Genomic DNA, 14,510 nt, shown 5'->3' with positions numbered 1-14,510 from the left:
TGATATAGACATAGGTTACCGTTACCAAAGCTACTTGTGCCTTGCCTCAGGTAAGGGTTGCAGCTGGCATACCAGCTGAATCTGTGCAAAGTCCCCAGAGCGAGTGAGCTAGCCGTGTCATTTTGTTGCAGATTACAAAAATGATTGCTCAAAGTATACAATGCCCTAAGGCAGAGTTCTCAAACTCTCAGGACCCATTAGTGCAGGCGTGACAAGCAACTTAGATGGTGAGTCTTTAAAAAAACAATGAATCTGATTAGCCTTCATACACAGGCTAGGGTGCTGTCAAAACTTGCTTTGGAGCTTGCTCTTCACTTTACCTGCAGAAATTCTAGTGGACAGTGGTACCACAAAGTGTGAGTTTAAAATGTAATTATATTAAAATTAAGAGGTATATCTCTTGCCTAGCCCTAACCCTAATTAAATCATTGATTGTATTGGAGGGATCACAACATTTATTTATTTATTTGTTTATTAGACTTATATCCAGCTACTTGTACAGGGGCACAACGTAGGGTACATTTTGCGGACATCATGGTACTGCAGAGTTTGAAAACTCCTGTCCATTCTCCTAGTCCATTCTTCACAAATGCAGATATATTAAGTTACACAAAGAAAGATTTCCTGCATGCACGGCTAAAAGAAATCTGTAAAGCTACCCACCTGGCTATCCAGTAATATCATGTGGCTTAAGAGAAAATGGTTCAGGCCAGACTCTTTAACATATCAGAAATCTACATATATTAATGTGTTTAGCAACCACAATTGGGACTGGTAGCTCTGTTGCTATGAGAAGTGGTTGCTAAGTGGGAAATCATGTGACCGTGACTGTGCTCAGGGAGAAGTGTTCAGGGAGCCAGGAACTTGCAGGGCCATTGCAGGACCACCCTATGCAGACATGGGGCGTTGTGCTCCCTGGCGATTTCAGCTTTGGCTCCCGAAGGGACAGAACCTTTCCTGGCAAGCAGTTTTCTCTTTTTTGGCTCAGGGGAGTATTGACTTGTAGAACATCTTCCACAGAAACGCTATTCTCATTAGGCATTTCTGCTTGTGTTCCCGCTTCTCTCATTCTCTGCTAGGTACCCAGGCCAAGCTGCTGCTGCTGCTTTTGAGAGAGCTAGGATCAGGAAAGCAAGTACTTTCACTGCTTCCTGCCTTTCTTTCCACTCCCTCTTGCCCCCAGCCAAGTGAAGATCTTTCACTTTCTGTGCTCTTCTCTGTTTCTCTGCATCTCACCTTACTTCCATGCTTATTGGAGAGCATCAACACTCTTGACAGCAGCAGCAGCAGCAGCAGTCACAGTTAATTGCTGCCTTTGTATGAAGGTAGAGATTCTATTGGTCGTGTTCCTGAGGTGCATACAGTAAGAGGCATGCTGTGAGAGACTTACCTGCTAACTTGAGGACAGGAAGCAAACCACTGTGTGTGTGTGTGTGTGAGAGAGAGAGAGAGAGATCTTAAATACACCTTGACAAAGAAGTACACATTCTGGAAATGATGTGATTCTCTTTGATCCAGGCCAGTCACACACAAATGCAGAGGAGTGGTTTGCGATAAGTTTTACTTAGGATTAAACGAATTCAGGTGGAGGGAAGTCCTCCTAGTCAGTGGTGGCCATGACAATCATTACATTTTAGTGAATGAATGTAAACAATCCAACTAAAATCTCCCATCTGTTCTAGTGACATCAAGCAAAATGCCTATATACTTCTGCACAAAGGGCTCTTCGTTTTTTTCTTTTTCCAGCTTCGAATTTCTTGAAGTCCCTCCGAAATGGAAATGCTCCCCAGAGCATCTCCCAATTTAACAGGACATGTTTCTGCTGCTAGGAAAAAAAAATGCATCTACCCCATGCATAAGCATAGATGCTTTGCACTGCAATAGGACTGTGGGGATGCATTACTTCTCAGTGAGACTGTTTTGAAGTAAATGACTTACGTTTCATCCCAGGATATAAGCAGGCAGGATATTATGAAAACAAAGCAACTTGTTTTTTGAGTATTTGTGCATTTAAAAAGAAAAGAAAAAGTTATGTGTGTGTTTGAGAGAGAGATAGCACGCACAAATATAAAATCAAATTTATTGATATCACTCTTAATAGTTTTATTGTAGGTACAAAACAGTTGTTTGACATCAGTAGTGTTTACATGCGTGGAAGACATAGTTGCTTCATAATTCCCTGGAAAGAGCATAAACAGTGACAAAAAGGAGTGAGCAATGGCAATGATAAAAATGTTGCACTTGTAAACATCTTGGTAATAATTATTTACATTTTAACTGATATTTTTTAGGAAAATCTTTTTATGATTAACATGCTATGATTATCTAAATAGTTTTAATTATCCTTTTTGAAATAGAACAAAAGAACATAATTGTTTTGATAATTAATCAGAGTATTTTGCAACTTGCAAAAGGAATTGCATATTATTTTTATCCACGTTCAAGATATTTAGCTATAGTTTTCAGTTGAAAATGAGTGATTCTGATTTGTCTATTATTTTGCCTCTTCTTCCTCCTTGTATAAGCTGTTGGGAACAGCCGAGGCAGTATGTCAAGTGCTAAAGGACAGAGATGAGAATATCCCAACTAAACTGGTAGGTGTGTAGGGTGAAGCCAGTATGTCAATATCTGGGGATAAAAAAACAGTGAACAGTCAGAAAAAAGGCTATTATTGCCAGCAGGGTAATGTTAGCCAAAAGAACTAATGTTCAGTTTTATTGATATAAATGCACAGGATGGTGTTGAATAAACTTTAAAAGAAATATTAATCAATTCGTCTAAAAGTACTCTTTCGTGACCAAGAGATGACCTTGTTGAGGCACCGCTGAATCAAAACTGCTTCTCTATCCAATGGGAATTCCTTGTCTATAAGATTTGTGACTCTATAGTTCACCTTATCAGAGAAGGGTCAACCCATTTGAGTTCTACCCATAGCAGGCTAGATAATTGCCAGTGGGTCTTTACTTGTTATTTTTGCTTCAAATTTAAAGGTTCTTGGAGCTGTTTTGGTTTATAGGGAAGGGTAACTGTAAAACTGATCAGCGTGTGCAACTTCCAATTTACAGCTGGAGATGAAATCAAAATTGATGGAAGCTAAGCTTCATGAAGAAAAGCTTAAATTACAACAGAAGCATGATGCAGATGTTCAAAAGGTACAGTATGTTGATTAAAAGGATATGATGGTGTTTTCTATGTAACACTTGTAGCACAAAGGAATATCTAATCTAATATTTATTCCTATGTACCATTTGAATATTGGCATTAGTATTCCATTGGTTACATTTAAAAATTGATATTAATGGATTTCTTATAAATTAGACTAATATGAGTCTTGATGATACACTAATGAATATGGGGAAAATATCCCATCACTTGCCATTTTATTGTATTTCCTGTAGTTTTCAGAAATTTTATTTTATGATGGGTACATAACCTGAGGCATAGAATAACATTCATCACTGAATCCCCTTTTTTGCATCCTAGTATACTATCTCTACCTAAAAGTGCTGAGAAATGGCAATGCAGTTTCACGCCATTATTTGGTGTGGGGCAGAAACTGTACCGCAAAGTTAAAATAGTTTAAAAACAACAGAGAAACTAAATCCCCAAACCTTGCAGAGATAGAGAGAAAATAAGTCATTCACTCATCATTCCATATTAGTGAAATGGGTATTACTTTCATCTACCAAAAAATAAGTTATTCCCCTAACCACCAAAGGCTGCTCATCTGTTTTAGGATTGCAAACTGCTTAGTTTTGTTAGACCAGTTGATTTACACAGATACATCAAAGATATTTGTATGCAGGACCATTTTGTCCCAGTAGAGAGATCTTGAGTGGCTCAAACATATAAAAATAAAAAAACCAACCAGTACAATATAGTGATACTCCATTAAGATAGCCTAAAATATATATGCATATAATAAGATTGTAAAGGTCAAATTCAAAATTTACAATTAAAAAATAGCAATCCTGGAGAGTGCTGCATAGTATACCTCAAATACTAATCCTAAAAGAACTGTCTTACCTGCCTTCTGGAAAGCCAGCCATCCTAACTTCTGGGACATGCTGTTCCATAGGGCCAGAGTTGTCACTCAGAAGTCCTACTTCCAGACTTCCCTCATAACACTTGGAGGGGAGAATTTGGAATATTACTTCCTGGGTAGAACACACATGGGGAGTTCTTGTGCAAACAAGGACCCAAGCCATAAGGGCTTTATAGGTAATAACCAGCATTTGTACCTGGAAACCTTTGGAAGCCAATGCAGTACCTACAACATCAGTGCAGTCCTACTGTAGCAGCTGTTAACCACTGTTAAGTAGGTTGTTACATTCTGAACCAACTGTAGTTTCTGAATGTCTTCAACCACAGCCCCAAGTAAAGCTCTTTGCAGTAATCCAGTTTTGAGGTGACGAGGACTTGAGTTAGATGTTATAGAAGGATACAGTAATTAATGGTATTCAATGCTGTTGAGAAATCCATCAAGATCTGGAGGGTTAAACTCCCTCTAGAGCCAAGCAGAGGTAATCTGCTGCAGTAACCAATGCCATTTCTGTCCCATGACTGGGTCGGGAAGTTGGCTAAACGTTATTCAGATAATCAGCTTGATCCAGGATTATCAAAAGTCTTCCATAAAAAAGGAAGATTAAAAACCAGGCAGAAATTGCCCTGTATGGCTGGATTGAGAGAAATCTTCTCAGAAGAGAGTATATCACTGCTTCTTTCAGTGCTATCTACCTCCTTCAAAGAAGCATCAGATTTAGCCACCACCCCTAGCTGCCTGAAAAAGCCAGGAGGGCCATGGATCTATTTCACAGGTGCCAGAGCTCATATTGCAGGAAACTCTTTCAACAAGCTCAAATGAATCCCAAATTATTTCTTTAGAAGATACCTGTCAGATAGTCTCTAAATGGTATCTAATTCTGGGCAGATGTAGTTATTTTATTGATGAAATATCTTGCAAGAATGTCCCAGTGGTCTGAAGGGGGATCTCCCCAGCAGGATAAGGTTCACTTAAATAGAACTGCCACACAGTATGCTGTCCATAGCAGTAAGAGCAGAGAAGTACTAATACTGTATTTCAGAACTCTTACTGCCATATTATACAGTGGTGCTTAAAAGTTTGTGAACACTTTTGAATTTTCAGTTTTTCTGCATCAAATTGAATCGTATTACCCATTCAGTTGTATTTTACCCTTGGCGATTCCAAAAGCCAGCTCTCTCCATGATTTCCGATCTTGTACAGCTTCTTTTAGTTGCTTTATATTTTGGCCTGTATCTGCTTTGATTACATCCAACCATAACCTAAAATGTGATCTGTTTTCCACACAAGTCCTAAAACTAGATAAAGAGAACCCAATTAAACAGTCAAAAACATTTTACTTGTTCATTTTATTGAGGAAAATTATCTTTGTCAATGGAAACGTTTGTTGGTTACTTTACTTCTGCCAGTTTATGATTGAGCTTTGAGTAAGTATCCTGAATACATGAAGATGAGTAGAAACATGTAGGTATTTGCTCGAGAAGTAGTATAAAAATGAATTGTACTGATTTTATCTGCTACTAGTTCTACCATGTAATCTTGTCTGGCATCCAGACTTTCCATGAAAATAGGAAAACTGAAAAGTATGTTGGTAGGCACCCCCAAATCTGTGCATGTGTTTATATATGCGTGTGTAGATGTGTACGTGTAATTCTGATAATAAAAGAAGATGGGATTATTGAAAATCTGTCGCTCAAAAAGTAGCTTCATTGCCTTGAGTAACAGAATAATTAATAGAAGATTGAAATAATGATCAGGGCTCCACTTTGGGGATTACTCTCCTTCAGCCAGTGTTTGTGCTGGTGGTTATGATTGTTCTGTTATTTTGTATGTGACTTCCAGATTTATCAGCACTGAGGAAAATACTGCCTTGCTTTGTTAATTTTATTTATTCCTGAAAGTGAATATTGCAGTTCAGGAACTGAGTGCCAGCCATTAAGGCAAATGCTTTTTGATTTTTTGAGGGACATAAAAATTGCTTCATAACTGTGCATGGCATTATGATAGTGTTGCATATAATTTACATTATTGCAGACAACGCAAACAGAGATTTTGCTTTTAGGGTTCATAAAACATTTGTAAATATGAATTTTAATATGAAAGACAGAGGGACAAAAGTTTATTCATAGTCCTCGATTGTATAGAAATATGAGTAGAGGGAGAAAAGAAGAATTAATAAAAGCAAGGCTGTGACCAGAAAATACGATATGGAGAATAATGCATGTTTGAGGACATGAAAACCCTAAACTGGCTACCAAGCATACATAGATACAATATCATATTCTGAGGTGGTTCTTAGAAGAGGGCTTATAATAAAAATACTGCCATTATTTCCTTTTGAAATAAATATTATTTTGACTGATAGTAAAGTTTCTAGATGAGATGTCCTATGGCAGTCCTGCACAACTTGTAGAGGAGAAAGGGCCACATTGATAAATTGAAGATAATTGTGGGCTGCAAAGGAGTACTTGGCACACCGATGAGCTGTTCAGTGGCCAGCAGCGTAGCCATAGCAATGGAGCTGGTGGTATCAGTGAGGCTTGTTGGTACTTGGCAGCATGTCTGGCAGCAGATTCTTTCTGGTAATAGCAATGTTTGGCAGTGGTTATTTACTGAGTTTTAAAAAAATGCTGGCAAGCCACACAAGGCTGCTTGGCAAGCTGCATGCTGTGCAGGTCTGTACTATGGTATTTTAAAGTAAAGACAAATCCTGATTTTTAAAAATTGTTTGCAAACTGAACACCAGTTCTGTAAAGAGAATATGTCATCTTGAATGTTCCCTTTGCTTTGGAGATTATTTTCTTGCTGGGAATCCCAAATGATTTAAATGAAACATTTAGCAATAATACTTTAACATGCATTTTAGAGCTGGCCTTTACAATTTGTTAATCTCCAAAATTCTTTATAAGATTGTGAAAAAAATCTCCCATCAGTTTTCTGTATAACATTTTCCTTGTTTTTCAGTTATTCCTTCACTAGGGACATTTATGCTAAAACTAAATAACTCTTTAAAAATAAGATTCTTGGTTCACTGATTTTTTAAAAAAATTATGACATTACTTCATGGAAAATGGACATTCCTCAGTTTTGTTCTATTTATACTTTTGTTATAGATTTTGGATAGAAAAAACAATGAAATTGAGGTACTGAAGACCTTGTGTAGAACAAAACAGAGTGAAGCTGAAGAGACTATTCAAAAGCTTGAAAAAAAAGGTGCTCAATTTTCCAATTTTGTATTCATTCTGAAAACTGCATGATTTATCTTTGTTTCTTGCCTGTTTGTTTATACTTCTCTTAATTTTCTCTTAACAAGCAGAACACAAAGAGAACACATTCTTGATCAGGGATGGGAAACCTCTGAGACAAAGGTGTGCAAGGTTTTGTGGAATTTGGTTTCTGTGTTTCTAACTGAAGAGGAAGAAAGGGTATGCTAGGAAGAATGCCTTTAGGACAGCTTTCATCAACCTAATCTTCCTCCAGATGTGTGGGCTCTGATTCCCTGAATTCTTAGCCAGTATGACCATTTCTGAGAATTCAGAGTTTGAAGTCTATACATCTGGAGGGCTCCTGGTTGGGGAAAATTGTTTTAAGTTTTACTGATGCCTTAAAGTAATGTTAGCTACAGTATGGCTTTATTTTACCCTTGCTTTTCCTAACAGGCACCCATGGTAACCTAAAATGGCAGCTCCTGGGTGTTATGTGATGTAGGTAGTTGAGGCTCTATCATCCAATGATGATATCTAGATCTCAGGAGGCAGCTTGGGACAATATATTATTCTCTACCTCTTTTCTAAACCATTTGACAAATTGAAAGCAGATAACCAGATCTCAGTAATTATGTTCTGTTTAACTAGAATAAAGTTATTGGTAATATCAAGTTAGACAAAAAGTCCCTCGTCAGATAGTTCTCACACTTGAATGTAAATAAATCTGATTTGTTAAAATTTTAGTAAATGATATACTTTTTAATGCAGTCTAGTTAGCTCCTGAATTTGCTACCACAAGCCATAATGAAGGCAACTAACCCGGAGAACTTTGAAAGGAGAGTTGACTCCTTTTGATTAATGTGGGTTAAGATCATTAATCTTGACAGCTACATGTTACTTTCAGTATTGGAAAAATGTTATTACCGAGAAGTTACCAAGAAGCACAAAAGGGGTGGTGCTACTATCTATCTATCTATCTATCTATCTATCTATCTATCTATCTATCTATCTATCTATCTAATTTGTCACCGCCCATCCCCTCCCCCCAGAGGGACTCTAGGTGGTTTACAACAAAAGTAGTTGATTAAAACAGTAAATATAAAAACAATACAATATATAAAAATATAAACAGCATTAATAAATAACTATAAAAATAGCAGTAAAAATGAAGTCCGAGTGGGAAGATCTAACACAGACCGTGTCTGTGAGGAGCACACTAGGGTGCCAGCCATCCCCAAGTGGAGCTACTCCATTCTCCTCCCCAAGCAAGACAGCCTAACCAAGCCTTCAGGTTCCTCTGGAAGGCCAGGAGCAATGGGGCTAAGCTCACCTCCAGGGGCACCATGTTCCACAGGGTGGGAGCTGCTGCAGAGAAGGTCCGCTTCCTGGACCCTACCAAATGAAATTCTCTTGTAGACGGGGTCTGCAGCATGCCCTTTCTACATGATTGGGTGGGATGGGCTGATGTAATGGGGAAGAGGCAGTCCCTCAGGTAACCTGGCCCCATGCCATGTAGGGCTTTAAAGGTGTTAACCAACACCTTGAATTGGACCTGGAAGCAGACTGGTACTCAGTGCAGCTCGCACAGTAGAGGTATTATGTGTGCCGATCTAAGGGCACCAAAAACAGCCCACATGGCTGCATTCTGGACCAGCTGTAGCTTCCAGATACTCTTCAAGGGTAGCCCCATGTAGAGTGCATTGCAAGGGAGATAACAAGGGAATGAGTGACTGTTCAAAGGGCCTCCCGATCCAGTAAAGGGCATAACTGGTGCACAACACGAAGCTGCACAAAGGCCCTCCTGGCCACGTCTGCCACCTGCTTTTCAAGCAGGAGCTGTGAGTCCAGGAGGACCCCCAGGTTACTCACCAGGTCTGTCTGGGGCAGTGCATCCCCATCAAGAACCAGAGATGACAAAGTCCCAGATAAGGAAGAGCCATTAACCCACAGCCACTCCGTCTTACCAGGGTTCAGCTGAAGCCTGTTGTTCCCCATCCAGACCCTACAGCCCCCAGGCACTGAGAGAGGACGGTCACGGCATCACTTACTTCACCCAGGATGGAGATGTACAATTGAGTATCACGGCATATTGATGATACCTCATCCCATGGTGATGGGTGATCTCACCCAGTGGTTTCGTGTAGATGTTGAAAAGGAGTGGAAAGAGAACCAAACCCTGCAGCACTTCACAAAGGAGAGGCCGAGGGTCGGACCTCTTGCTCCCAATCACCACCGATTGGGACCGGCCCTGAAGGAAGGTAAACCAGTGCAGAACCACACCGCCCACCCCCAACTCCCTGAGCTGCCCCAGAAGGATACCATGGTTGATGGTATTGAAAGCTGCTGAGAGGTCAAGGAGAGCAAGGATGGATGTGCTACCTCCATCCTGCTCCCGCCAGAGATCATCCATAAGTGTGACCAGTGCTGTTTCCGTCCCATATCTGGGCCTGGGACCTGCTTGAAAGGGGTCTAGATAATCTGTTTCCTCCAGAATCCTCTGGAGCTGTAAAGCCACCACTTTCTCAACCACTTTCCCCAAAAAGGGGAGGTGGGAGACAGGATGAAATTTGTCCAGAGCGGTAGGGTCCAGTGATGGTATATATATTAGATTTATGGGAGCTGGTTGGAGACATTTTCACTGTGGGACAGAATTCTGGACTAAACATGACATTAGTTTTATCCAGTGTGGCTCTTCTTGTGTCATCCAGAATTTGAGATGGCAAGTTGAATGCTGTGTTTTCTTCCTTATGCTTTGTTCAGGCTGAGCCCGGCTTGAATTGCATTGACATTCCCAAGTCCCAAAAGATTGTGTTGTCATTTTGCTATTATAGTACTATATAGTTTGTTTGTATTTTTGCTTGCTTGATGTTGAAGTAGAAATTATTTATCTGAGCAGTACAATGTGCATAAAGTTTTCAGCTTCAAATGTTCCTAGCTTAGAAGAGCTGTTCCAAGTTGTTATTTCTAGTGTTCCACTATAGGGGTCAGTGGGAACTCACAGCAGAACTATGTTGCTTCACTTTTTATCTCAGGGCTGATTCAGTCTTCTTGAATGCAGCTAAATTTTGTTATACTGCTTGTACAATTAGGCAGGTTTGATTGTCCACTGATGAACCCACTACCAATTGTAATATTTTATCTTGTTTACTTTATTTTTATTTTTAATATGTTTCTGTTTGCAATTCTCATCAGTGACCATAATAAAAATTCCATTCCCAGAGTTGCAATTATAGATGTGGAGAAAATCTATGGACTGGTAGTTGCTGTCATCCAGCCTATCAAAATACTGGCCAATGGGATAATGTTGACTTTTTAAAAATATATTTAAAATTCTGTAGGAAACCATAGAAGCAACAGTTAATTTTTTAAATCACATCCCATCAGAATATTACTTACTCTGAACATCATGATGGATTTGTTTATGGTTGTTTTGTACATACTGTATTTTATCAGTTATTTACTTAAAAATACAACTGAGGACAATTTTCAAGAAGAGCGATGCTTGAAAATTATTGAAATCAGCTATAACATATCTCTCTCTTGCCAAAGAGAATAGCCTGAATATTATCTCATGAATTTTATTTTGTTGTTTTTATTTTTTGACAGTTCAGACACTTGTTCGTGAGTCACAAGTCATTAGAGAAGCTAAGGAAAAACAAATTGTGGAACTAAAAAAGTTATGTGATCAGAGTACAGATTCCCTGAACAATGAATGGGGGAAAAAGGTAATGATTTTTTTTATTAGTACAATCAAAATAAAAACACAAAAGCTCTTGCATGATTAATTGGAACATCAAATTTTAAATCAGTTACTGATCAGTCAATGAAAACATTAAAATTTATTTTCTATAAAACTTCCACAAAATGCTTCCATTTACATGGATCTTATAATTCTGATTAAGTGAAACTGAGTATGAACATAGGTTTCGTATAGGAAAACATAATGCCCAGAAAAATATGCTAAAATGAGCAATTCTGGAAATGCCATGAAATCAGCTATGATTTAACGTTGGAGTACTAATAGTTACGAAAACCACCTGTGAAAACTCAGCAAATCCAAATTCCCAAGTCTTTAGAAATTATTATTCCTCAAAGTGATGAAAATTGCTGTCCAACATATCTGAAGAACACTGTATGGGAAATGCTGTCATTGATTGATTGATTGATTGATTGACTATGTGCCATCAAGTTGTTTTCGACTTCTAGCGACCACATAGATAGATTTTCTCCATGATGATCTATCCTTAACCCGTTCTTTCAAGTCTCCCAACAGTGCATCCACTGTCATATAACTGAGTCCATCCACCTTGCTGCTGGTTGTCCTCTTCTCTTTCCTTCCACCTTTCCCAGCATTAGAGCCTTTTCCAGAGAGCTGGGTCTTTGCATGATGTGTCAGAAGTAGGATAATTTTAGCCTGGTCATTTGTGCCTTGAGTGAGAACTCTGGGTTGATTTGTTCAATGATCTGTCAGTTTGTTTTCTTGGCTATCTACAGTATTCTCAGGAGTCTTCTCCAACACCAAAGTTCAGAGGTGTCAGTCCTCTTCCTATCCTGCTTCTTTAAAATCCACCTTTTGTTTCCATAGAGTGTCACAGGAAATACCATGGTTTGCACGATTCTGATATTTGTAAGTATAGACACATCACAGCATTTGAATATCTTTTCCAAGGCCTTTGTGGCTGCTGTACCAAATGCTAGCCTGCAGCATATTTCTTGACTTCTTGTTCCTTTACTGTTGATGGTTGATCGTAAAAGACAGAAGCTATCCACCACTTCAATATCTTCTTTGTCAATTTTAAAGCTGGTTGTTCTACCTGTTGTCATTAGCTTGGTCTTCTTTATGTTTAATTTTAGTCCCATTTTTTTCACGGTGCTCTTTGACTTTTAGTACTAGGGCTTGCAAATCATTTGCATTTTCAGCTATCAAGATATTGTCATCAGCATAGTGCAGGTTATTGATATTACTTCCGCCATTTTTAAAACCACACTCATCTTCTTCCAATCCAGCTTCTCTTAATATATATTCAGCATTAAGGTTGAATAAATAGGGGGAGAGTATGCTTCCCTGTCACACTTTGCTGACCTGGAGCCAGTCTCTTTCACTATGTTCTGTCTGTACTATGGCTTCCTGACCTGTGTATAAGTTTCTCATGAGGACAGTGAGAATGCTGTTACAAAATATTACAATTATATGTGCACTAGTTTAGGTTTGTCTTGTTGCACTGCTTTAATACATGACACTGTTTTATGTTTTCATGCTTTTGTGAGTATTTCCAGTGGTAAAAAATAGCACTTCCCTTCAGCTCTATATCACCTCCCCACCTTGGTGGACCTTGGTTATTAGGTATGTAGAATTTCCTGCTGCTACCACCCATCTTTCTGAACCAAGGTAATGTCTTTCCTTGGCTCCTGATCCATCACACCAGCTTGTCAGAGAGATTGGCCTTTTACAGCCTTATTATTCCCATAAACTAGGAATAGTAAAAAAATGATACAGGTAATGGTAATAATAGAAGATAAACTTTGTAGCCTCAGCTCCTTGTCCTTGTAACCCGAGAAAAGCAGTATTACTTGCTTTTGAAAAGTTGAAACAAAAACATAAATTATATTATTTAAAAATTAATTTATTAAATACTGTATATGAAAAAAAGAAAAGGAACAGGAAAACTTTCTTTTAGCTTTACGTAATACAAATAGTCCTTCAGGTAGACCAGAATTTAGGTTGCTAAGCAATGCGGTCATTAAGTGAATCTGGACCTGATTTTATGACCATTTTTGTGGTGGTCATTAAGTGAATCACTGTGATCACTAAGCAAATCACATGGTCATTAAGCGAACCATATGGTTGATAAGCAAATCACACAGATCCCTATTGATTTTGCTTATCAGAAGCCAGCTGGGCATGATGGTTGAATGAATTGCGATCATGTGACTGCAGGGGATGCGGCGATGGCCGTAAGTGCAAGGAACGGTCGTAAGTCGATTATTTTCAGCGCCATTGTAACTCCGAACCTGTAAAATATCCAGTGTTACAGCTGGATGAAATAAGGCATTTTGTGCTGATAGTCACAAATAGCTGTTCAAACATAAACTTTACATAAAATGCTATGGGGAGACAGGACAGAGATCCAGATGGGCAGGATCTGATGCTAAAATAGTTTAGGTGGAACAAAACATGTAAGAATAGAGTTTGCATGAAACCAATACACTTCTGATGCAAAAATCAGCAGCAGATTCCTTGAAACAGTTGGCAGACATATTCAGACTATCAGGGTCCATAGAGCAGACTAGCGTATCTTAAAGTGAAGGAGTCTGATTGCAGTTCCTTCCCTATAACTTTTACTTTACCTCAGAGAGAAGGGATTTCCCCCAGCTTGCTTCTCCAGCTAACTGATTCTGACTAATCCTTGACTTTCATAGATTATAAACCTCAATCAGAGTTTTAGGAATACTTCCTCTTAGCTCCTGTTGTCTCCCTAGAGATTTCTGGATTACAGTTAGGCTCCTGATCTCATTTTCAGTCCAGGAACAATTAGCTGTGGTCTCATTACAGGCCCCAGCCAGTTCATCTATTCACTTAGTATCCCTGCCTCCTCCCTGCTTGAGCAGGCCTTATTTTCTGCTCCCTGAGGATTTTCAATGCCCTAACTCATGTCAGTCCCAGAGAAGGTTAGCTTCACATTTACCATGGTTTCCTTCTGCTCAAATGTTGCCTACCTCTTTGTTGCTTCTGGAAACTAGCTCACTGAAACCAAGTGGCTGTTTCCAGTCTCCATCTGGCTAGCATGTTTAAGCAATGTCTCTTTTTTTCTCTTTCAGGCATTTTGTCCCTTTTGCCCCACTCCCAGAAGATCTGTTTCCTTTTACATCTCCCAACCGCCTCCTTCTCATTTGTCTCAAGACAAAGATATTTTTTAAGGAAAAAAAAGAGGAAGGGGAAATGTTCTCCTCATTCTCTTTGGGCAAAAAGTCTTTATCCCCAACCCATCACTTTAGGTGTACATCTTTGCATTTGAAGTTATGATTTGCTGTCTGTTTGTTGAGGCGTCTGGGATATGTGCATCGGTTGTCTCCTTGCAGGCTTGCCTGCCAACCTACATGCAGCTACATTGTTGTGGGAAGGAGGGCAGGTGTACCATGTGCTGCCTGAGTGACGGTGCGGGTGTACCATTCACTTCAGCTGCTCTCGGCATATAGCCATCTGTGCTTCTGATGAAATGAGCTGCAGCTCACAAAAGCTTATGCCTTTTAATAAAATGTGT

General features: G+C 39.1%; 1 protein-coding gene across 7 annotated transcripts in view; it reads left to right on the top strand.

The window, feature by feature from the left end:
- The window catches only part of CEP112 (centrosomal protein 112), a 259,583-nt gene that overhangs the window by 40,478 nt on the left and 204,595 nt on the right, over positions 1–14,510 (top strand). For 5 of the 7 annotated variants that reach the window (XM_063293478.1, XM_063293477.1, XM_063293472.1 and 2 more), the window contains 4 exons: positions 2,526–2,594; positions 3,066–3,152; positions 7,156–7,255; positions 10,855–10,973. In XM_063293478.1, the coding sequence (XP_063149548.1) occupies positions 2,526–2,594; positions 3,066–3,152; positions 7,156–7,255; positions 10,855–10,973 (375 nt within the window). The remainder of the gene's footprint in view (positions 1–2,525; positions 2,595–3,065; positions 3,153–7,155; positions 7,256–10,854; positions 10,974–14,510) is intronic. The other 2 variants (XM_063293475.1, XM_063293476.1) reach the window with 1 other exon arrangement.

Source organism: Candoia aspera, chromosome 2, assembly GCF_035149785.1.
Source record: "Candoia aspera isolate rCanAsp1 chromosome 2, rCanAsp1.hap2, whole genome shotgun sequence".
In the NCBI taxonomy this organism is placed as follows: Eukaryota; Metazoa; Chordata; class Lepidosauria; order Squamata; family Boidae; genus Candoia; species Candoia aspera.
The sequence above is the reverse complement of the archived record's forward strand: the minus strand, read 5'-3'. Positions and strand labels throughout refer to the sequence as shown.